Here is a 25,695-nt window from a genome sequence, read left to right on the forward strand (position 1 = left end):
TCACAGCACAGCCTCCCATCTTTTACTCTGAACTATCTAATATAGTATACATGGTCTCAAAAAGTGTTTGGGAAATACTAAAGATCTAAAATTCATATCAATGTAGCAGGGAAAGCAGGTGATTTTCTGATGGAATAAAGGTCAGTCCATATCCTCTGTCCCCATAAAATTATTCAGTAGCACTAACCATGCATTTACTATGTACTCATTATTTCAGAACGTGGTCTCAAAATGGTCAGAAATGCCACTGATTATGCCTGGAAATTTATTTGACTGTGTTTTGTGGCCAAAATTTTGCCACCAATCTACTCTCTGGTTTGTGCATTTCGTTTTCCTATTGCAAAGTATCTCTCATATTTCATGTAGTTGCAAATGTCTCAAGGCTGCAAGATGCATGTGGCAGAATGCTTCTTCCCAGTATTTATGTCAGGTTCACTCTTTGGCATTACATTTTTTTCAGATCCGCTATGCTGGTGCTGCTGACAGTTCAGTTCAGTTTATCTTCTATCAGCCTATCATTCACCGATGGAGGGAAACTGATTTTTTTCCTTGTTCAGCATCCTGTGGAGGAGGTAATTAATTACCAGTATTCCAGAAAAGTTGTCTGCGTACAGGATCTGTCCCAACTGCTTCACTGAGATTTGGATCTTTAAAATGGGCAAAATCTGAAAATGAAAGTAGTTACATCTAAATGAAGGGAGGGATGTAGCAACAGTGGTAGTAGCCTGTAGATTTTTTAACATCGTACCAGGCTCTGTACATAAAGTACATGCTGATATCCACATGACTGCATTTAAAGCTACAGCTCTCAAACATAAGGGCTGATGGGATCTGGGCCCGCTTTGGAATCACAAGATGTCTCCATTTACCCCCATGCCCACCAGCAGCTTCACTCTCTGAACTGAAACTGAGTGTATGAGTCTTGGTGACCAAGAAATCTCAGTCTTTGTTTGTTCTTTTTGCTCTAGGCTTCTGAATTTTTATTTGACCGTACTGGTTATCTTTTGTTTCCTGCTACATGTGATTTAAGCTGTTGTTTTCAATCTGGTCTGTAAAACAGCAGCTGTTATATCCAAAAGCACTGGTATTTTCCATTTGCTTTTTACCAAACCAGAACTTAGATGCACTTCAGAGAGAGACAGGAAGAACACCACATCACATCTTATTTCTTCCACTATCTATTGCAGGTTATCAACTGACATCTGCTGAATGTTTTGATCTGAGAAGCAACCGGATAGTAGCAGATCAGTACTGTCACTATTATCCTGAAAATATCAAGCCAAAGCCAAAACTTCAAGAATGTAATCTGGATCCTTGTCCTGCAAGGTCAGTCAGCTCTAATTTTAAAAAAGACTGGGCTCTAAAGGAATAAAATAAAGTAAGAAAATATTCTGTTGCTATTGCTTATAGTGTCATTTAGCCTGCGTAATTCAACTTCTTTCTCATCCTGAGGATGTACTGTGTAGAAAAAGGCTTCTGTTTAGCACCTCCACATTGCAAGGACTGATTTGAAATGGTTGTTTCTTCCCCTCAGATTGTGTTTTGCCTCATTAGAAGTTATAAAGTGTGAGAAAACAAATTGTCCATGATACCATTCCATGATCAATACGTGTCTCTTAAGTGTTAGTGAGATGGGAAAAAATCTCTTGGGGTAAAAATGTTGAAAAATGGTTGTTATCACAATTAGAGGCATTATTTTAATGTTTTTTTACATTTCCTCCTTAATAAAAAGCTTACCTGCAGTCATGGCAGCTTGTAAGACTGTAACGCAAAAATTTGTTCTAATTGTCAATACCTTTTGGTCCCCCACAAAACATTCTTCTCCGCTTCCCTGCCAAACATTCTTCCTCAGATGATTAATAGTAAAAATAGTAAGACCACAGAGTCAGATTTCCCATGCATAAGAAAAGGAACAAAACCACAAAAAGGACCAGTCCTTTGTTGCACTGATTCCCCTGAATTCCAGTGGAAGTCAGTCTGCAGCCGCTCATAAGCTGCAAGCATTTATTTGTGTAATCTAAACCTTTTGGTCCTCTTGCGTGGCTTTGCTAAAAGATGGTTAAGTGCAGCTCAGCAGGCATGCGTGCAAGGATACCCTAAAGCCGTTTATTTACCTGCTCCTTTCCCTCTAGGCTAGTTTTGTGCCAAGTTTGACAAAGCGAGTTCAAGCAAGTGTCACCTGCAAAGTTGCTATGGCCCTTCAGATTGCTGGAGGTTGCCACAGGAAAAAAGATGTCCTAGCCAGGAGAGGAAGGATGCTTTAGGGACCTATGGGACTATGTATCCACCTGACTGAGGGTGATTGATTCCCAAACCAGGTATACCAGCTTTAAACTAGCTAGGCATTATCAGAGCAGAACAAATCACTCCAAGCCCAAAAGAGTTTTCACCTCTTCTAGAAAGTTTTCATTAAAGTTCATTGACTTTTCCTAACTGGAGTTAACATTCAGGTTTCTTTGTCAGTGAAGGCACATTTACCCAGAGTGTATGGCAGTTATTATTCCTTTGTTCCAATAAGTACATTTTTAATGGTAATTCTCTTTGGAAATAGTTGAAAGCCAGAAACATTCTCATACAGTTTTAAATTTGAAGTGAAAATCTCCCAGAATTCAGAAGTGTAAATATCAAATCTCGAAATCCAACATTATCTCAGCTGTATTGTACATTCTTCAAGCTACATACTTCATCATGTATTTCATTATGATGTATTAAGGATATAACATTAAGAATGCAGCTTCACTAGGGCTTTGTGAAAAGTATTTCATGTTAAGCATGTACTCAGAAGTGATTTTTCAACTTAGAGATTGCTTTCCCACAATACAACAAGATCTTTTTTTCCTTTAACAATATTCTGTCAAGTTCAGTATCTGGCTTCTCTTGTCTTATTACTTTCCACAAAAAAAAAAAAAAAAAAAAAAAATTTCTTAGGTTACTTAAATATATTAGCAGTTGCAACTAGAAACCTTGCTATAATAAGGTTCTTGTATTTTTTCCTCAGTGATTTTCACAGGTCAAAAGCTGTTTCTTTGAATTCTCCTTTGAATTGTTTAAGACAAATGTCAGTAAAGTAGAAGCCAGGTATGATCAGGTAAGAGACCTAAACACGAACGTCTCGGAAAAAGGATTGCTGTAAGGTGTGAATCAATATGCAACCCGTCTTTTAGATTCAGCTTTCACAGTACCAATGAGAAAGTAATTTTATGTAGCTGCTTTTCTTTTTTTAAAGCCTAAGCTGTTATTTTTTTAAAAATACAGTTCTGAGTCAAATATGTAATTTGCCTCTGGAATTTGTACTATGGATGTTTTCCGTACTTTTCCCGATAATTTTAAATGACATATTCTCAAATGGTAAGACAGACGACTGCATGGTACATGGGAAGAAAGAAAGAAAAAAATAACAGCTGGGCAGATGTCAGGAAGCAATTTTTGTTTTATATAAAACATAACAAGGCAAAGTTGTTGATATAAAGACCCTGAGGGGAGGGAGAGTCATTTAGAAGTACAGCTATGACGTCCCAGGGTACAGGCAGTAACAGAGAGGAACTGGCTTTTTGGAAACATCCTCGTAGAATGCCAAATTGCAAATGATTATTTTCAAAAGTGCCTTTGTAAAGAATTCAAGAATCAACAACCCAGACAGAAAACCAGAGGAAATCTGTGGTAACTTCTGGAATCCCGATGCTGTCTTACAGTCAGGAACAGGGTAGGTGAAGCAGAACAACGGGGTCAGGAGCGTGAGCAAGGAGGGTGTCTTGGCTCTGCAGTGTCTTTGCTGTGTGGGAGCCACTCTGCTCTGCTGGTATAAAATGAAGATGTTAATTTTTCCTGGCAAACCCAGTTCCAGTGAGGCATAGCTGATTAGTGGTTGCTGACTGTTCCTATGGTGTGTCAATGAATGCCACAGAAAATAATCGTGGAAGACCACAGTGGTGCTGAATAAAGCAACTGAGAGCGGTTACTGTAGGAGAGCTTACATTAAAATTTTCAGCAATGGGCAGGCTGAAAGAAAAGTTTAAATGAATACCAGGAGTATCGTGTGGGCCTGCAATTAGTCGCCTCTTTAGGCTTAGTGCATAGAAATGTTTTACTTTATTGTGCTTATTATGGCAGTAATTACCAGTATTGCTGGCATCATGAGTAGCAAAAAAAGCTTAGACTGAACGAACGTGGAAAATTAATTAAATTTTCTTTCTGCAACCCCAGTTTCTCACATACTCAGAGGAGCAGCAGTGTGTGGAAGGTTATTTATCAAACAGACGTAATTTATACGTGTCCCTTTTCCAGGTTAAGTAAAGGTGGCTCATCCATGCAAGACCCGTAATTAGTGTCTTGCAGGATAGATGACCCGTGTCCCTTTTCATCCCTGCATACTATCAATGCCCTATCCAGCCTCTCTCATCAATCCTCTTTGGGATCCGGCTCCCGCCTTAGAAAGATAGAAAGAAAAGATCTGTTTATTTACAGTCTATTAAGATTTTATAACAGTTCGTACTTGATTGGCAAATATATGCATAATGTCTACTGGTGTAAATAGCGCCCAGTTCGATCTAGTCCTCTCCCCTTCTATGTGGCAAAATCCAGCATTAAAATTTCACTTATTTAATTAATTGCAAACCTTTTAACGATCCAAAACTTCACAGACTGGAAGGTTTAGGGGAGGTTTTTTAGATATTATCAGTATCCTTCTGTCTGGTATCCTCTAATGAAAGCTGAATGGAATTTTTTTCTCCTTTGAGAAAAAGTCTGTTTAGGTTTGACTTAACTGGGTGTGCTAAACACTTACCTAGGACAACTCTGAGGTGCTATAAGCTGAACATACCATTTCTTTCATAATTCAAAGGCATTCCTCCAAAAAGCAATTTTTATAAATATGAAAAAGGTTTTTACCCTACTCATCATTCACTTACTCACCAGGATACCCCATGGAGCAACATCAGTGCTCCTTGTAGATTTCATCTTCAGCTTTTAAGTGGCATTCCCAATTGCACTGCTCTGCATTTTTACCAATCATCTCCTCTATTTTTTCCCTATCTCTGCTACATGTTAACGTGGGGGTTTCTGAGTCACAAAAGCTCTACTGGTGCTTTTACCAGGAGATTTCAATGGTGTATAAAGTTTTCTAAAGGCATCTTCAGGACAGATTGCAACTTCATGCAACAATTGTCTCAAAATTTCATATTAACAAGCCTCTAACATGTGGGCTTCTTTTTATCACTTTGCCAATAATGCCAGTCTGATCTGCACAGGCAAAAATCTTGGAATTTGCCTACAGCATTATCTGTAAGCCTGCCACCAGAAATAATGTTAGTACCTGTGTAAAGACTTTCAGCGCTCAAAGACTTGAAGGAATTCTCAGCCATCCACAGTGTATGGTGTCCTCCAGCAAAATTGCAAACTCTTCTTCCTACTCATCAAAGTTTTTCTTTTGACATTCTCACTTAACTATCCATACTGGGTGGTGGCGGAGGCAGGCATCAGCAAGAAGAAACTTTTTAAAATTAAAATTAATTAAATTTAAATAAAATAGTACTTTTTAATTGTTAATTTTTAGCTAATCTAACAAGAGCAATGAAGTAAAAGCACACAAAGGACTGCTAGGATATTACGGCCATTCAGAGTAACCCTGAGTGGTGAGAAGTCCTCAAAATACTCAATGATGTGAAAGTGTATGCAATTTCCTGGGCAACAGTGCAAGACATGATCACTTCTATATATTTCCTTCAAAAGAAAAGGAGGTAGTAATAAGTAAATATGCATGATTAAAAGGGCAACATAGAGTATCCTCTTAATCAGTAACAGAAGTCTCCTCACTTCATCACAAATTGGCAGCTGAAGCAGGAAATTGCCGAACACATACTTTGTTGCTTGTAATCAGCTTCCCTAAAGGTATTATATTAGATAGCAATTATAAGCGAAGTATCACAGCAGTGCAGTGTTCCATTTTCACTACATTCTTTCTGGAAGATGAACAAAACTGAAGTGCTGGTATGTTCCTGAAAAGACAGGCTGCACTTTCTGATTTACACAGTATTAGCTATAGATTTGCAGATCTGAGACACAATGACTCATTTATTGTTATTGTCCTTGACTGGGACATATGATAGATTTAAACTTTGTTTTGAATACTCTTTCATATAAAACATCCCACAGTTACCGCAGATACTGGGCTTTTTGACAACACCCCAGCTTTTTGCAAGGATGTGAGACACTGGTCATGACAATGCCCTTTCCTGACCTCTGCCTCAGGCAAATGGTCATTTCTGTGGATTTGCATTTTTACTTTTGTTCTTAACTTGTTACAGGGGGGTTAAGAAAGCCTTTCTGCCTTGCAGTGCTCTCTGACCCTTGGTTGCCTGTGATTGCTGGGTCTGGTCTCAACTTCCACAGCCAATTATATGCATATGAATGATCCTAAAGAAAGCAAGAGATAGCCATTCCAGGAGAAGATGAGATATGAAGGTTTTAGCTGTCAAAGCAGAAGAGAGAATAAGCTTTTTCCACCAACACGGTTGAAATTACATGTGCTGGAAAAGTGAGACTGGTATTAGCAAAAAGTACGCTGCCTGCAAATGAGAGAGCACAGTCAACAAACATGAGTCATTCCAACCGTATATTTATGGAGGGTGATTTTTGAACAGTTCAGAATTTACCGAGGAATACCAAGGGTGCTGGAGAAATGAGGTAAAGTAATGCACTATGCATGAGAAAAGCGGGGGGGGGGGGAAGTTTAGGAGGCCAAAAACAATTCAGAGCAGCAGGAAAGGAACCACCAGGTAAGTTTTCAGGAAGGCTGAATTGGAAATAGTGATACAGTTGACTAGAAATGGCAGTACAGATACAGGAGTTGCAGATGGAGAAGGAGCTGATAGCAGTGGCAATGTTCTGGAAGTCATAATCAGGGTCACCTGAGTTCAAGAGCAGGATGAGGATGAGCTGCAGATACTCCTAATGCTTAAAGAGGCAATTTTCTTCTCAAGACAAATGGACAAAACCTTGAATTTTTGGCAGGGTAAAAGGCATTTAAATTAAGCTAAAAAATTATTTTGTCAGAACAGGCAGGGAAGGTGGGCCAGGAAGCATTCATCAAAGTGTTAAAAGATGTGAATAGCAGAGTGAATTCAGCTCTAAGGAGACAGACAGAAAGAAAGGCAGAAAAGAGCTGTCAAGATGCATCAGATAACTGTAAGGTGGGAAGTAATTCTTGTACTGCTATGAGCATCAAATACAGATACCTGTCTGCCCAAGATGAAGTTATGGGAAATGTAGTCTATTTAAGTCCTAGAAGAGACCAAAACTGCAGTAAGTAGTAAGATGGTCACTTACAGAGATTTTCACTGGATATTCAGTTGTTAACATTTAGTAGTGGAAAATAACAACAAATTTCATCTTTGTATCAAACACTGCTCATCCAAACCACCATAAAATATTAAACTGAATAAAAAAGGGAGAAGATTTTTAGAAGCATTACAGTCATGCTACAGGAAGGAGCAAAGTACTTTTGTTGCTTCCAATTGATGACACCCATTTCAAGCCCTTTAAAGAGATTAGTTTTTAGCAGTCTATGGCAATGATAAATAAACCATATGTTTCTCAGAATTTGAAATCTGTACGCCATGAAGAAGTCATTTATTATAAAGATGAGATACTGTTGTTCTAAACAGACATGCTGTCTAAAGTATGAGATTTTTCTGGAGGCTGACACAGAAGGATAGCTTTTAAAAGCATTTTTAAGTAGGTTATTTAAATATCCACTGACATGCCATTTTAAAATGTTTAGGTAGGGGACATTGGCTTTTACCAATCTGTAAAGTACTAAGACCATATAAAAGGATATATAAATACAAAATACATGGTAGTTCTTCAAGTTCCACACTGATAGAGTGTAATATGATCAGATGATCACAATACTATCTATATCTAAGGATTAAACATGGCGGTCCAAAAACCAGAAATGTAACTGTCATGGTTTAACCTGGCAGGCAACCAAACACCACACAGCTGCTTGCTCACACCCCACCCCACCCCGCCCAGTGGAATGGGGAGAGAATCGGAAGGGTAAGAGTGAGAAAACTCGTGGGTTGAGATTAAGACAGTTTAACAGAACAGAAAAGGAAGGGAAAATAGTAATAGTAATAGTAATAGTAGTAGTAATAGTAATAGTAATAGTAATAGTAATGATAGAATATACAAAATGAGTGTACCCACCAAGCAATGCCCAAAAACCAGCAATCGCTACTTCCTGGACACGCCTACCATTCACATACTGAGCATGATGTCACATGGTATGAAATACCCCATTGGCCAGCTGGGCCAGCTGTCCTGGCTATGCTCCCTCCCAGCCTCTTGTGCACAGGTAGATGAAAAGTCCTTGACTAGCAGGGTAGTTAGCCACAACTGAAAACATCAGTGTGTTATCGACATTCTTCTCATACTAAATCCAAAACACAGCACTAGGAAGAAATTTAACTCTATCCCAGCTGAAACCAGGACTGTAACTCATACTGGCAGCATAACAGAGAATTACGATACCCTTTACCTGCAAAAGCAGGCATTCAAAAGCCAATGTTGCCTGTACCTCTGGTGTTACTGTAGATGTTACCTACCCCAGCTCTGATTTGAAATAGTGATCTTTTTACAGAGTAACACATGACAAACCTTAACAGAAACAGTCTGTTTGAGTGCCTCGATACCTGTTTCTAGGGCAGAAAGTGTTCTTGTAGCACAAAGTGATAATGTCACACTGTGGCGTCTCCGCAGAGCACTGTGAGGGAAGAGTGCAGTATCACACACTGTCTTAGTGTCAGGATTTGTAGTGTTAAAATGGAGACCTTTTCACAAGCCTGTTGTCTATCCAGTGGTAATCATGGCTCTCAGGGAGGTGCTGGCTCAGATGCTAAACTCATGTCTTTTGTGATGAACTTTTTCAGGTCTTCCAAGTGTTTCCTTTCATGTAATGAATTAGCTGTCCACAGCCAACTTAAGCTGCTTCAACTTTTTATAATTATTTGCTGACTGCTATTAATATCGTAGACATACTTTGGACCATTGCTTAGATAGCATAGTCCCTGCCACGCAGATCATTTACTCTCAGTTCAAACAGATTTCAGCGAAGGCCTAAATTTTTGCTGTGCGAGTTCCCATCAGGAAAGACGTGTAACAGCTCCAGCCACCCGGGAGTGTGGGCAGCCCTACGGCTGCAGCACTGCAGGTAGGAAACCCCCGGGAAAACAGAGACCACTGCAGAAGTGAAGGCTGTGAGCCGGAGGCATGCGAGCATCCTGCAGAGGCTGGGCACTGGCATGGCAGTCTGCGGGAGCACCAGTGCAGGAGCGGCAGGCGCCTCTATCCGCGCCCAGCCTCGGCACATCGTCCCCATGGAGGGTCACACCACCCTGAGGCATCTCGGTGGGAGACGCCCTTTCTCTCTGCTGGCTTTTCTCGCAGCTTTAGCTCCCATGCCCCTGCTTGGCTCAGTGCCTGATCCAAGACCCGTGGGCATGCAGGAGAGGGAGGCGGGAAGTGCTGGCACCTTGCCGGAGAGAGAGTCATCAGGAAGCTACAGGAGAAAGGCATTCATGCCTGCCAGCTGTGCTAAGGGGGTAGCTTAGGAGGAAAAGGAGCTACTGGGGAAGATGACGCCAAACGTGACTTTCAAGGAACACAGCTGTTGGAACCCGTCCCAGGGGAAAGCCGAAGGTTTGCAGAGATGGCAGACCTGGGTGCGGCACACCCATCTCTGGCATGTGCAGCTCCCGCTCCAGCTGGACATGTGCCTTGGAAGAGCAACTGTGCTGAAACTGTCAGCACTCAGGAGGAAAACAAACCAATCTGGAGAGTATGTGACACAACTTGTTGGTCTGAAAGGCAGGGGAGATTTCAGACATGTGAGACACAACAGATCTTCAAAATAATTTGCTTTGTGCTCCTGCTCCTGTCAAAGCAGGTTTGCTCAAGGAGTTGTGTGAATGAGTTCTGTTAGTCACTCCCACATCACCGAGAAATTTCAGTGTAGTGCAGGAATTGTTATTTGCTCTCTTCATTTAGCACACCATCCCCTTTGCATTGTCTGAGTAATGTACAGTGAACAAAGCCCATAAACTAGATCTCTTCTATCTTTTTATAGGAGTGTGATGGACTGATAGATTCATGGAATTTAAACCAATTTGTCCAGTCAAAAAGTACAGAATTCACCAAAGTAATCTCTAAGATGTTTCTTAAATAGTTCACCTAGGCTTGGTATTTTTGTGAAACACACACGACTAGCTAGGAAAGATGCAGTTGCCATTAATGGTACAATGACCATCTGCTGTTCTGTTGTATCTTCAAGCCAATTTTTAAAGTCATAAATTAAGCCATTGTGTATTATCGTGGAGATCTTTTTCCTCACTGTGTCCTTGGGACTTACATTGCTGGGGATCATCATCTTGCACTAACAGAATGAGAGCTCTTGGCAGCCCCTCACATATGCACAAGGACAGTGTCAGTAATTCTATGGAGCTCTATACCATCTACAGAAATGCAATTTATGTATGCAAAATTCTTTGAGGGTCAAACCTTTCCAATGACAATATTAATCTAGTGCTTTGTAAATGTTATTTAATCTTCATAACAGTGTTTGGATGTGGTATGGTTATTTCCATTGGAATGGCTTTGGATATTATGCATTCTAATGCATGTAGACCTGGATTATGCGTACAGACCATGTTTATTAAAAAGAAAACATTTCACACTGCAATGAGTGAGAAATGTTTTGAAATCTATTTCTTTCTTAGGCAGTAGATGCTTTTGTAGTATAATTATTTCATTTCTGAACTTGGTATATTAATCCTTTTTCCAACCACTCCTCAGCAAGCTGATGAGCTGCAAAGCACAAAAACCTTCAGAGTAGAACTTCAGCAGCAGTAGAAGAGTCAGGAAAACAGCAGAGATTCCCAAAGGATGAGCAAAAAAATTCAGAAAAAGTCCCCTTCCATCTTCTTAAAATATTAGTACAGAATTTCTCAAACTTGTCCAGGCATTTACCCATCAAGCTAAGTCTGAAAAGACTTGTTCATTGGCCATAGTCTAAATGACCCATTTGTCTTCTTCAAAGTTTCCCAGTGCCAGAACTGCCTCTCCTGGATGTTTAGATTTTTGTGGAGACAGGCAGCTCTCCGAAGATGCAAATATGCATACTCACGCAGAGGGCTCCTGTGACTGCAGAGGCTGCTAATCTTAGAGGGAGTTGTCTAGTCCCATCACACACTCCCAGGGCTCCAGCATCTTCCCAGGCTTTAGCTGAAAAATTCCAGCACGCTGACCTGGCGCTGACTCCTCGCTGTGAAAACACAATGGGATCCATTCTCCTATCATGGACAAGTTATGCACATAAAAATGCTGTTGACTGAAAGGAGAATAGACCCCTTTAGCCTTAGCATGACCAGACTCCTTTGAATGCTTACAGCATTTTCCAGTGAACTGTGTTGAGGATGGAGAATACTTTCTCTCTTCCCCCTTCTTCACTCCTTCCCCCTTGCAGAAATCAGTAGCAGCATACCTAGCACCTCTCATCTGTATAAAACTCTCAAAAACCACCTTCATTCTGTTCAGTCAATTTCCTCTCTCCATAACTTGGGTAGGGACACACTTTTCATTTTAGTGCAACTGGCGTTCACCGTTTGATGGTTCTACCCAGCTGCCCCATCCAAGTCCCTTGTGGCAAAGTGGCTTTGATGAAACTGATAGATGAGGTGCTCTGGGATCATCTACTTGATGTTAATAGATATGCCTGATAATTGGGAGGCAACATGGGTAGAGTTACTCTGAGTCAGAATCTATAAAAAGGGTAGCCAAAAGATGAAATTCCAAACTAGTAATTCAGTGAGACCCCGTAGTTGCCAACAAGTCAAGTGACATCCATCTCACACATAACTGGCATGATAATGGTTCAGATAATTACTAATTTTGATCTACACTGTTGCCTTCTATAACCTTTAGATGTTATATTATTTAGATGTTATATCAATAACACTACAGCAAACCAAGCCAACCAATCACAACAACACCAAAAACAAACAAACAAACAAACAAACAACCTGACATGTTACTCTTCTCTCCAGCTCCTTCTTTTTCCCAGAAAAACCCAAATAAAGAGGCAGGTTCTGAAGATTAATGAAATTGGTCTGATTTAAGGTGGAGAGACAAGAATTGCAGATTTGAATTCTTGCACTGGGATTCCCTGAATTTCTAATCCCAGCCCCTGTAAAAGCAGACTTTTTATCCGAAGGGCAGAAACAACCATATTATAGTTTAAAAAAGGGTTTGATCTAGAGCTCTCTGAAGAAGATAGAAGTTCCCCTATTGTCTTCAGTGACTTTGGATCCAAGCTCTAAGAAAGTATTAAGTGTAGAATTTTTTTTTTTTTAATGGCAGATAGTAACTTCATAAATTTAAATAATATTTGGACAACTCGTTTGGATCACTTGTAGTAATGGATTGTTTCTTAGTCAAACAGTAATATATTCATAAGAATAAAGTAGTAATCGGTGGTTTATTCTTTGAACCACTCAGAAACAGTAGGATGGGATCATAAATTTTGTTTTAAATGTGATAGCAACTTAGGTAAAATATCTTGTTTGTTTGGGGTTTTTTGGTAATGTTGTGTTAAAAAAGTTGTATAATGTAATCATTTAGTGTTTATTTTATTATGTGTACCTTCTACTCAGAGGGTTGGCATTATTGTTCCTAACAGTGATGGATACAAGCAGATCATGCCCTATGACCTCTACCATCCCCTTCCTCGGTACGTAAAACAGTCAACCAGATGCTAGGATTAACAAATACATTTACTTATTTTTTTCTCTTTTCTGCATTTCTGCTTTGCTCTCAAATTAAGTTAACAGATGGTGCTTTTCTCTTGCTGTGAACTCCTGCAGATTAATCTAGAGATGTTCAAGTGCTAACCCGTTGTTATAAATTCTGTTGATGCAGAACTTAAATGATATTCTAGCTGAAACAGCAATGCAGACTTATTAAGTGTGTGGTCCTTTTCTTTCTCTCTTTCCTCACCCCTCACCCCCACTTCCCCTTTTGTCTCACACCTTTCCTTTTTCTTCCCTTTACTCATCTCTGAACAGGACTGTAACCTGTAGCTTTGTAATGAACCATCAGACTTTCTCTTTCTCTCCGGTGGTGCTGCTCCTTGCATGCTTATAAATGGTGAGATTTTGGGTTTACACAGCATTAGTGTTGTGTTCTGATTCTGCAAACCCATGCTAACACCTTCCCCAGGGGCATTAGTCCATTGGTTTTTCTAAGAAACCAGAGATCGGGGCGGGAATAGGATCAAGGCCTGATTTGTATTATTAATTATCTCACAATTAAAATGTCTTCAATGTAAGACTTGAGATTCTCATGGAAATAATCACATGGGTAATTACTCTTAAAGCTGTGACTGGTGCTGATAAAAATGTTTGGTAGCTGAAGGATAATAACCTTTTGGTTTTGAAATACTGCCTGGACATGTAATAGTATTGTGCTGTATTTCCTTCTTCATTAATTTATTGTGTCACGGAGCATGAAGTCACAGAAAGAACTCTCTAGGCAACTTGTTAGTCTCATCCTGGTGAGGAAACGATCTCCCTCAAGCCATGGTGAGGCCTAATGCAGAGAGCTTTCGGCATCAGTGTGCAAGCACAGTGTATTCACATCCAATCAAATCTCCAGCCAAATCATGGACCCACCCCAAACTGTGAGTGAGAAGACAAGGAGAAGAGCCGCTTACTTGTCAAACATTGTGGCTGCCATTCATGCTGACACCCTTTATCGATGATCTGTGTCACTTGAATTAGGCGTTTCTCTTCCTAGCTAAGTGCTTATGGTTATGTACACACAATTATTATCACCAAATATTTGTGAGATACACTTATAAAATATATACCTGTGCCTAATTCCTTTTTTCTGGAAAACACTTTTCTCTCTTCTTTTTTTTTAAAAGAACCTACATACATACCTCCTAACCTCAAAAATTAAACCTCTGTTTTAATAAGGAACGTAGCTAGAATATTAATACAGAGTTTAACACTCTAGCTTTGAATAAAACAGATTTTATTTCAATTGTATACAAAGGGCATGTACGTTGACAAAAGACGGAGAACAATTTTATATCAGAGGATGATTCAGCAGTACTTAATAGTGGAGGGGACTATATTTAAGGAAAAAGCATCTGAGCTGGCAGCTAGGCAGAGGCTTTTTTACTGCTGAAGAAAATCCAAAATAAAGGATCAAAATGCCCTGAGGTATTTGGCTTTCAGTTACACTGAAAGCAAAAAAAGAAAAATCATTCCCTGAAAATGATCAAAAGGCTGAGACTGCTTCTCAAGCTGTTCTGGATTATGGTCTCACCCTGTAACAGTCCCTTTATATCCACTCTCCCAGCCACACTATTCTCCTTTAACCCCCTGCATCGATTGCTCAGGCTGCAACTGCTGGCCAGTACCTCTGTCCTCCTTTTTCCCTCTGCTGTTTTGCTGCTGCTTCCCCTCTTCTCCCTCTCCCCAACTCCCACATGTGCTCCTATGAACCCATGAACAGGGCTCAGGTCTTCCTCTCTTGCCCCAAGAGGGAAGATACAGTCACATGTCTTTTCTCCAAACCTCAGAGGCAGCAGAAACTGGAAGGACCACGAGGCTAGCATGAGACAGGGCCAAGTCAGGGGGATAAAAAATGTCTTTCCTCCGAATCTGCAGAGTTTACACAAAAAAAATCCCAAACCAAAAAAACCTCAACCAAGCCAGAGAGACCCTGGTTGCATTATTTGTCTGAGACTGGCACCTAATACCAGGGACAGAGGAAAGCAACAAACACTACAGGAGAATTGGATACCAAATTGGGAAGGCACCTTTGCAAGATTTCCCTACTGCAATCACTCAGTCTTGAATTTTTTCACTAAGAGGGAAAGGTAAAGTTCAGTGGATATAGTGCTTACTTTTAATGCACCACCGATTCCTTTCACAAATTCTCAGTCAATGTTGCACCCTTTGTGCATCGAAAGGAGCTGTGACACCTGCTTTAAGAGCTGTGCAACAGAGAAACTTCACCTTCATATCTTACACTCATACAAAACCCGAGGACCAAACTGCTTGCCTAGATTTAAGCTGCTTGGCATTGCTGAGGTTGCCTAAAACATCTGGAAACTTGTCCCAAAGACTCCAGGGAATTCCCTGGTGTCTCATCACTTTTAAGCCTGCAAAAAGCTGGCTCAGGCTGGCTGCAGCAGTTTCTGCTGTTCGTGCATTTCAATTTGAGGCCTCTTCACTTAGATTTGTGGTAGTGAGAAACCTTAGCTGTATGCTGGCAAACTTGTTCCAGCAGAGCCACAGGTAACACATTTGAACTAAAAACATTGCTAAAATTACCTGTTCGTGACATATGTCACCTATGCTGAGTGCACCATGGTGGATATGGCATGGTGTAAACATTGTTTCACCACTTCTTAGTGATAAGTCATAGAATTAACCAGTGGCTTTACCATTCATAAACAGCTATTAACAGAAGCCATTTCACATTGAGTTTTATGGCACTTTCAGCCAGTAGCCAAGTGTGGGTAGTGCTTACATGTATTGGAGCTGATGAGAAAAAGATGGGTTGATGTGATGAAAAATAAGAGGGAAAGGTAAACATTTTTCATATTGCTTAACAATCTTGGTGATCCTGTAATTGTTAGTTAATAAAAATAACTCCTTTGTTTTAAGTGGGAGGAAAAAATCCTCACCTTTCACTTTTTTTCCTTCTTGCCTGAAAGAGGAAACAGGAGGGGTTTTTTTCCAAAAAACCAATATTTTAAGTCAAAAAATGAAAACTTATGACCAAAATAATTGTTTCAAACATTATTCCTAATGTCCTTATCAAAAGGACGTTTGCCTTTGGAAAAAAAAAAAAAAAAAATTTTGTGAAATGTTTCCAGGTAGATAGAACATGCACACTTTTATACCATCAGGCATGCACAGGATTATAAAGGAACAGCCACACTGGATCATGACAACAGTCCCGTATCCTATCTGTGACAATGGCTTAAATATAAGAGAGGAAATACCAGACTATTTTATGTGGCCAGACATGTACACATATAAAACAATACATACATTATTGTATATGCATCACTGTAAAAAAAGGATTATTCGCATAAGTATGCGTAGCTTCTCAGAACATACATATTGTTCTGTGGATTTGTCATTACATTCTCAAATGGCACCTGTAGGAAAAGATTGTTTCTCCGTTCCTCTCACTGCTTCAACTGCAAAGAAACAAGGCCCATATGGTTTATCCATCAGAGGCCACATACCCTATCAGTATAGTCATGTAATTTCCTCCCATCTTCTTTTTTTTCCTCAACTCAGTTGTTTCCCTGAAAAGAAACACTGCTGTTTCCCTGTATGTTCTTGCAAAAGGAGTGTCAGCTTCAGAGCACACTGAGCTTCCAGTGATTTGTGCCAAAGATGTCACACAACATGACAAATTGTGAAGATATAATAATCCATCAATTAAATAAAAGGAATTAAGTTAAAAATATTTAGAGTTTCTGTGGTAGTAGTCACTGGTTTAGTGGGAGAGAGGAGATTTCATATTACTAATCTGTGACTTAAAGACAGCAGACATGGAGAGTGCTTTGCTATTATGGCCATTTATGAATATATATATATATGATTAATTTTTACTGACATTAATCAGAAAAAAAACCCTCCTGCAGATAGCAGCTTATGCATTTGGGAGTGCAGGTGGGGGCAGCAGGGATACCTTTTCCTGATTTCTCTGTTTTGTATTTTTTTTTCCCAGATGGGAAAGTACACCCTGGACTGCCTGTTCCTCATCCTGTGGAGGGGGCATTCAAAGCCGCAGCGTCTCATGTGTGGAAGAAGACATTCAGGGGCATATCAGCCCTGTGGAAGAATGGAAATGCATGTATACTCCAAAGATGCCTGTTGTCCAGCCTTGCAATATATTTGACTGCCCAAAGTGGCTTGCTCAGGAATGGTCTCCGGTAATCAGCTTAGCTTTGTTGGTTTTGTATTTACCGCACTAGGAATACATCTTAAATTGTAGTTTAGTGAGCTTGTGGAAGTAGGAACATTCACTATTTTCTTTCCTTATTACCATGAACTCTGTTTTAAATTACACTATTTGTCTAACTGCAAAGTAAATACTCAAGAATAACGTATTAATAAGATTAACATGATTAAGGAGAATGATAGAAAAATAAATCAGATCTGTAATGTTAATTAGTGACCTTCTACTAATAATAGACTGGGAACATAAATGAAATGCACAAAACAAAATGAGCAAGCATGTAATGGTATATCTTTATTACAACTTTTCAGCCATGAATTGAATATCATGAATTGCTGAGAATTTTCTAGAAATATGTAAAGCCATAAATGACTCTGCTCTTTGACGCTTGTGGTTGTCTGTTCCTGACTCACCTTTCCTTCTGTACGAGTGTCTTTGAAATGTCTTTCTACAACAATAGAAAAGTACTTTGATTTTGTACATAAAGACTTAATCTTGAATGTAGTTTCTCACCACTCCAGTTTCTCAACAAGTAAAATAGGTTTTAGAAGCTAAGCTAGCTCACTCACAGGTGAGGTGTTCTTGACTGATTGCAAAGTGTTTAGTGATTTCCAGATGAAAGCTGCTATCCAGGAGCAAAGTAATATTGGTAGTATCCATGGCCCTCCCCACGGGTTGGTAGTTTCGCTCGTCTCCCATGCAACCACTTCTGAAACAATCTGTACAGGGGGAAAAATTGATGTACCTTACCAAAAACAAATGAAAAAAGACTTAAGAAAGTCTCTGAGGGAAGAAAGCCCAAATAGTTTCCCATTCTGTTTGATGTTCCAATGTTCCAAAATAGCCAAGTGTCACCCCTGTTAACCCATAAGCCCCAGTACTTTGTCCAAGCAAAGCAGAGTGGCTCCGGATGAAACTGACAGGGTGTGACTGAGCATATCCAATATGGGACGGATGGCCACAAACCAAGTAGCCAACACTGAGAGAGTGACGCTGCAAGCGAAAGCCAGTGGCAAAATGTCCAAACCAAGTAAATGTGCAGAGCAAAAAGGCAAAAATTTGTGTTAATTGCATACCTTATCCATAACTACCAAATATTCTGAATAATTTATGTTCAGGGTTGGGTGTTCCTGCTCTCTGATGTACTCCTGTGACGTATCACACGCACCTTTTTTTTTCTTTTTTTTTCCCTCAGTGCACTGTGACCTGTGGACAAGGACTCAGATACCGTGTGGTCCTTTGCATTGATCACAGGGGGATGCATACAGGAGGCTGCAGTCCTAAAACAAAGCCACACATAAAAGAAGAATGCATGGTACCCACTCCTTGCTACAAACCCAAAGGTAACGAGGCAGAAGGATTCTCATAAATTTTTCAGAGCTCTTCCATGTTGAGCCCTTTTGGTTTGTTGCTGGTAGCACTGTTTTCATCTGCACTGAGTTGTGAATTAAATATGAAAATAACATTTATAATAAATAAATGTAACCATAATTTTAAAGTGCCTGTTCATAACCTGGAGCTTGAAGTAGGTCAGAAGCAAGCGTTGTGTATCCCAACATGAAGTTCCTCCTACTAGCAAGGCTGCAAAATTTTGCAGGCTGTTAAACTTGAAGCATCTTATAGCAAGGAGTACTCACGATTTGTTTAGAAATGTTCCTTGACTTCAGCCTCAGAGAGAGAGTAATACTGGGGTAAATCTCCCACGTTTTGTTGAGAGAAGGCGAAAACATTTCTGCAGCTCTTTGGAGGTTCTTATGGGGTGGGAATGTTAGAAGAAGTCACGGAGACTGGATTGGATTAATGGGCAGTGGCCAGGTGCAGTAGTCACAGGTATTTGACCACTTCCACAGGTATATGAGCGTGCACGTCTTTGTGCATGTATACAGCTCTATCAATACAACCTTTGTGTCTCTATGCTGACTAACTTATGGAAACTTCTGGGCTACAGCAATGCAGATTAACTTAATTTACCTAAACTGGAGTCTTAAACTCCACCACAAGAAGAAATCAATTCCTTTTAAAAATGAATTTTTATCCTGATACACATTAAGAGCATTTATTATGAAGCCCTGTGAAATAAGAATGACCCATGACCTCGTGCTTATCCAAGATGGAACAGTGAAATTTGGAATTTTAATTTCTGCACTCAGTGGTCGGCGATGAGCTCACTTGCCAAGTTTCAAGATTCTAGTTTATCTGGACCATGAGAATTCACTGTGTCTGCCAGCCACCAAAGTGAAACCCAGACACGAGGCCTCTGGGGAGCAACGGGTATGTTTGCACTATATTTTGCTGGCCAACATAAGCTCTCTCCATCCACCTTCCAAGATGAAAAAAAAGGCCCTCTGACTGTGTTGGCATGACTCTGAGCCTCATACGGAGATTCAGTGGGTTTGGGCTCAGTCAGTCAGTTGCTTTTATGGGGCTTTATCTCTTTATGGTGTTCAGAGCACAGGTGAAGCAAGACCCTGTCTGCCTGCAGCATACAGTGGAAGCAAAATGCAGTAAGACACTAAAAAATCAGGTGTTGCAAACCACCCACAACCGACTTCTGTTTAGGGAACCTGAGAAGGGTGCAAGACCAGCTAGGAAAGCTTTGCTTGCCTGCATTTGTCAGGAAGTCTCTTCCAATAGGACTTGTCTGGGAACAAAGTAAATTGCTGCTTGCTGGAAGCCCACCTTTGCAACAGAGTGGCATCTTTACTTTGGATAAACTCTTATGATGTGTCTTGAGGTACATACATGATTAATTTCCGACTGTAGGCAGTTATTTCTGTCTTCCATTTTTTCCCATGGGATGGAAAGTCCTATGTGAAGCATACTGTTTTGCTTGGGTTTAATTTAACTCCTCATCTTGGTTCTGCAACGCTCTCACAGTTCTCTCCATAATGCAAGTGGTAATATTTGGAGACCCATGTACCTGAAGACTGAATCGTGCTTTCAGAAGAGAGTTGGACGAGGTGATGTCCAGAGGTCTCTTTCAATCCAAATTATTCTAGTTATGTGCTGAAGTTTGTCCTTTTTAATTCACAAATCTAGAGTTAGAAATACAGAGCAGTAGGGGTAGCAAAATACCTCTCCTCTATTGAATGTTTTAGTCTTAGTCTGCTTTTTCTTTCTGGAGCTGGATTAACATAAAGCAGAAAAACAATCTTCCTAGCTGACTGAAACAGCTAGACAAAAAATGTGGAATTCCCTCTTCTTTTAACACACTGTGCTAAACAGAAATAGAATGCAAATAGTTCATGTAATTTATTTCATTTTAGTTTATTCAAGCACTGAGGCACTTTATCTTGCACCAATAACGGGAAAAAATATTATATCCCTGGATTAAGTAATGATTTTCAGTTTTAATAGAGAAGGTTGATAGAAGAACTTTCTGTATAATATAAGGTTTAAGTGTTATTACAGGAACCATTTTATAAAAGGAGAGATTTTACTTTAATCTCCAAAGGTAAAAATTCCTCCTTAGCTTATGTTAGGAGTGCTTTTTATGGGTTTTTTTGTTAAAGCATACTGTAAAACGTCAACATTTCTAATCCTCTAACTCATTTTATAGTCTAGATGATGTTTAACTACACCTCTAAAAAAGAAAAGTTATTAAAAAAGTCACATAAGAGGCAATGGTACACAAGAGCTTTTGCTTTTTACAAGCAGTTGCATCCAAGCAAAAAAGCACAGAAGTAAGGTCTGGCTTTCCAAAACCCATAAAACAAGCTGCAGTACATATAAATAGAAATATCTCCTACATATTTTGGATAACATATGCGGAAAATATAGATTAAACTAAAAGCTGTGCTGGCAAATATTCATCCTTAAATGGCACTAATAAATATGTTAGAGTAAGAGCTTAGCAAGCTATTTCTAAGAGAGAGGCATAGTAATTCTATTACTGTCCCTTTTTTCCTCAATTAATAACTTGCTCCAAGGAAATTTGCTTGACTGAAGTTGCAGTAGCTGTGAAATCAAGTAGTAAGTTGTTGTTACTCTATGATACAACTGACATGGGAAATTTCGTGTGTGTATGTGAAAGGTTTGCTGTTGTGCACAGCGGAGTCACAGAAAATTCCCAACTATTCTGAATGACACTAACCTGCTTCCGTTGCTGAGTACAAATCCGTGCATTATATAAACCTGAAAGGCTTAGGTGATTTGTGAGTGGCAAATAGGTCTGGCCCTGGTTCTCCTCAGTGGTCTGAGTCTCACTCCCTTTTATTTGTGGTTTTTCCCCTGATCCTAGCCCAGAACGTTTTGTTGAAATGCAGAGCTCCTTCTCAAATTATAGTGCTATATAAAGCTCCTGCTTTATACCCCTGTAGAGCTAAAGCAGCTCCACCGCCTTCAGCTCAAATACTCCACTTTGACACCGCATGAAAGCAGAGTTTGGCTTGCAAAGCAGCATGGCCCTGAGCTCCCCAGAATAGAGCAGCTCATTATGCTGTGCGCACATCCTGGAGGGGAAGAAAAGCAGCTCTACTGTTTTCCATCAGAAATGACAGAAAAAGTATCAAGCTCCTTTTTTTAAATCCACATAGCTGATGAACTGATAAACTTCAAGTTGAAAAGTATAGCTGGGCCATTTTATTACAGTTTCTCTGGTTTTCTGTGGTATCACTCGTCAAATCTGGGTTTTCTTCCTTTTTGTAATCTATCAAAAGCAAGCTTAATGTGTCTTCTGAATTTCTAAAATTTCAGGGTAAACACAGGGATTTTATACATTTTGCCTTTGCAGTGTCAATGGTTGCCTGTTACACTTGCAAGACTCCCTCCAAAAAGTACTTTCCAAAGTGCCTACTTTTACAGCCCAGTTGCATAGTCTGGAAAGTGACTTAATTTGTCTCTCTGCAGTTAGAATGCCGTAGCCCTTCTAGCTGCGAACTATCTGGCCATGTAACCTTGTAAGCGTTATAGTCCAGGTGATGAAGGAGTTTCTTTCTCTCTCTCCTGCTCTCCTTTCTCTCTCTTTCTTCTTCGTGCTCAGTCTCCGTGTGGATGAAGACACATGTGCATCACAGGCATGCTCTGCGAGAGAGGGGAGGCTGCCACACGTAGCAGCGTTACTGCATGCTTCCTATTTTCACATGCTTCTGTTTGTTCTGTAGAGAAACTTCCCGTGGAAGCAAAGTTGCCGTGGTATAAGCAGGCTCAAGAGCTGGAGGAAGGAGCGGTGGTGTCTGAAGAACCATCGTAAGTCTTAAAAATTTGCTTACAACAAATTTGCGTACAAATTTGCATGTTCTTATGATGTGGGGATCTGAGGCTTGCACCAAACTAACAGAGTCTCTTGAAATTGTATTTGGCTCTCATTAGAGCGTGAAGGCTAAACCCAGCCCTGTGGAAATCAATGGGCTTAAGGCTGTGTCAAACTTAGGTATGAAGAGACAGAAACCAAGAGGGCAAATGAAGATTTAATTTGAACAAATATATACATGTTTTATTTAAGGTCATTTACAATAATATTACGGTGAGAGTCTGTCTACCTACATAGTTATATGTTCCCCACTGTACCTCCACAGCTCAGCACCTTTATTTATTCTCACAATACCCCTGTGAAGTAAGAGGTAAAATATAGTGAGGATTCCCCCTCACCTCTTCCCTCAGGAAGAGTATTGTAACAGCAAATAATACGAATTAACTTTAGCAGAAAATTAACTAGAAACTTCAGCCCTGTGGTTTGGATTGCCTTATCATCACTTACCTTTCCATTTCAGGGATTTTCCCCTCTCTGCTTTTCTAGCCACTTCATGGTCTTTTGCCCAGCCACCTTTGCAAGATGGATCTGTCAGCACCTTGTACTCTGTTAGTAGCTCTTTCTCCTGCTGCAGACCCTCTTGGATGGCAGGTTGGCCTATGTATATACAATGACAGTCCCCTTGCATTAGAGCTGCCTGAAATGATGGACACAGTACATTTTCCTCCTAAAGACATAAAATTAACTCATTATGTCCCTTAACCATAACTTTTTCCTTTTCTTTTCCTATTCGTTTGTCTTCTGTTTTGTGGAAAAAATTGCCATTGAGTTAGAAAGAGGTGGAGGGCGTAAAATAGTTACAGTTAACACTGAAGGAAAAAATTTTACAAAAAAAAGCTGGAAAAGAACACTTCCACATAGGGTTGATACCTTCCTTTTTAATATATCAATAAGAAAATCTGACTTTATGAATCTGACCTGATATAGCCAGATTCTTCACACAGTGCTATTGAAAATACAATTTAGCAGTTTCTGCATGTGTTCTGTTTCATTAATAGCAGGACTATAGAAGAAGTTAGAAAAATTGTTTAAAAAACCCTCAGAATTTCATTCAGAATTGAGTTTTATTGTTATTTATGGATAATTAATCTTTCTTAACCCAATAAAATTGCAATGAAAAGGAAGTTGCAATAAAACTGGTGTACCATATGAACCTTTAGCAATGAGGCTGACAAATTAAAAATATTGTTATGATTGTGTTTTGGATTTTTTATTCTGGAACTGTGATAAATGTATGCTATAATTGTAACCTCTGTACATAGCTTTAATCAGTATCCAGTTCCTCGTGGCTGAGCACATTGCAACTACAGCTGTGTATTAGACTAAAAAACATTGTTCGTTATGCAATATAATTGCAGTTTTGGCATGGTTAATGTAAATTGAAGTAATTTGAAACTGGAACATTGAAATAGAGATAGAGACATATATAATAAAGCCCCCAAAATAAAAATCGTTTTAATCCAGCTGCCATCTGTATACATAAATACAGACATATACAGACATACATGTATACACACAAACATTTATGCACACATATACAAATGGACTTATTCATATATATGTATATATATTAGTAGCAGCTATCACAAGTAATATAATGAGATGTTTAACTGTTTCCAGAGTTTCATAGACTTTGTAGTTTGATTCATTCAGCGTCAAAGTCTAGAAAATTCAATATTTGTGAATGTACTAATTTTTCATTTGTAAAGTGCAGTTTCTTTTCTAGTAACTTTTCTTGTGACTATACTAAACCACTTAGCTAAATGTACATTTATCAAACTGTAAATAACCCCTGGAAGTATATATTAAAAAATATGTATTATTGGGAAGTTTATCAAAGGAATCATACTGATAGGTGGTCATATATGGAAAAATTTACTGCACTAAGAAATTTTTTAGATAAATTTTGTGAACAATGTTGATACTGTAGAAAAAGAGTGTAGTAATATATATATGAGTATATGTAACTTTAAATATTAGCAAAAAGGAGTTTATAGAGAATAGGCATCATAACCTGCAAGGAAAGATGAAGAGGTTTTTGTTTATCATGACATGTATTTTAATAAAATATTCTGGAAAACCTTATGGGTATATTACTTGTAATATTAAAACAGAGCTTGAGATATACAAAGGGAAAGGAGTTTAAGAACTTTAAAATGTTTTAAGCACAGCTGTGACACCTCCTTACTTTATAATTTCACTGCTCTGCTGCAATAAAGGCCCTGTTCTGCAAAGACATAGCTTTTTACCCCATCTCATGCAACACTTCAGTGATACCAGTAGATACTAACATACCAATACAGTGGGGCACAGTCCAGACTAGGTTCATTCTGCATGGGGTGGCATTTTGTACATCTTTTTCTTCCTGCAAAGCACAACTCTGGGAGCATGTATAATCTTTATTTTAGGCTGATGGGAAATCAACATGACATTAAATTAAATTCAAGTATAGATTTTTATATGTGTTGACTAACAGCTAAAATAAAGGGCACAAAGTCAGGGTCTTTATGCAGACTTTCCCAAAGCTTGGAGATATCCATACCTTGTATTTAGTTTGAAATGATTTTTAGTGATAAGGCATGAGACAGAAAGACCAAATGAAAACTTAGAAAACCTGTGCTGAAAGGGCCATCCATGCAGTCTATAAACTGTAAAAACCATCTGCATATTGTTCCAGAACAGCAAGCCCATATTGTTCCAGAACAGGCCCAGCCAGCACGGGTTCATGGAAGGCAGGTCCTGCCTGTCTAACCTGATCTCCTTCTATGAGCAGATGACCCGCCTAGTGGATGAGGGAAAGGCTGTGGATGTGGTCTACCTGGACTTCAGCAAAGCCTTTGACACTGTCTCGCACAGCATTCTCCTAGAGAAGCTGGTGGCTCACGGTTTAGACAGGTACACTCTTCGCTGGGTAAAAAACTGGCTGGACGGCCGAGCCCAGAGAGTTGTGGTGAACGGAGTTAAATCCAGTTGGCGGCCAGTCACGAGCGGTGCCAGGGGCTCAGTTTTGGGCCCATCTTGTTCAATATGTTGATCAATGATCTAGACAAGGGGATTGAGTGCTCCCTCAGTAAGTTTGCAGACGACACCAAGTTGGGCGGGAGTGTCGATCTGCTTGAGGGTAGGAAGGCTCTGCAGAGGGACCTGGACAGGCTGGATCGATGGGCTGAGTCCAACTGTATGAGGTTCAACAAGGCCAAGTGCCGGGTCCTGCACTTCGCCCACAACAACCCCATGCAACGCTACAGGCCTGGGGAAGAATGTCTGGAAAGCTGCCTGGTAGAAAAGGACCTGGAGGTGCTGGCTGACAGCCAGCTGACCATGAGCTGGCAGTGTGCCCAGGTGGCCAAGAAGGCCAATGGCATCCTGGCCTGTATCAGAAATAGTGTGGCCAGCAGGAG

The 25,695-nt window shown here is 39.8% G+C and overlaps 1 protein-coding gene across 1 annotated transcript in view; it reads left to right on the plus strand.

The window, feature by feature from the left end:
- Positions 1-460: 460 nt before the first annotated feature.
- Positions 461-25,695, plus strand: part of ADAMTSL1 (ADAMTS-like 1) — a gene marked incomplete at its 5' end in the record, with an annotated part of 86,543 nt that continues 61,308 nt past the window's right edge. Inside the window, 6 exons of the mRNA XM_009581705.1 lie at positions 461-572; positions 1,188-1,326; positions 12,731-12,781; positions 16,813-17,017; positions 18,239-18,386; positions 22,146-22,230. Of these exons, the coding sequence (XP_009580000.1) occupies positions 461-572; positions 1,188-1,326; positions 12,731-12,781; positions 16,813-17,017; positions 18,239-18,386; positions 22,146-22,230 (740 nt within the window). The remainder of the gene's footprint in view (positions 573-1,187; positions 1,327-12,730; positions 12,782-16,812; positions 17,018-18,238; positions 18,387-22,145; positions 22,231-25,695) is intronic.

Source organism: Fulmarus glacialis, unplaced genomic scaffold (assembly GCF_000690835.1).
Source record: "Fulmarus glacialis isolate BGI_N327 unplaced genomic scaffold, ASM69083v1 scaffold22747, whole genome shotgun sequence".
Taxonomy (NCBI): domain Eukaryota; kingdom Metazoa; phylum Chordata; class Aves; order Procellariiformes; family Procellariidae; genus Fulmarus; species Fulmarus glacialis.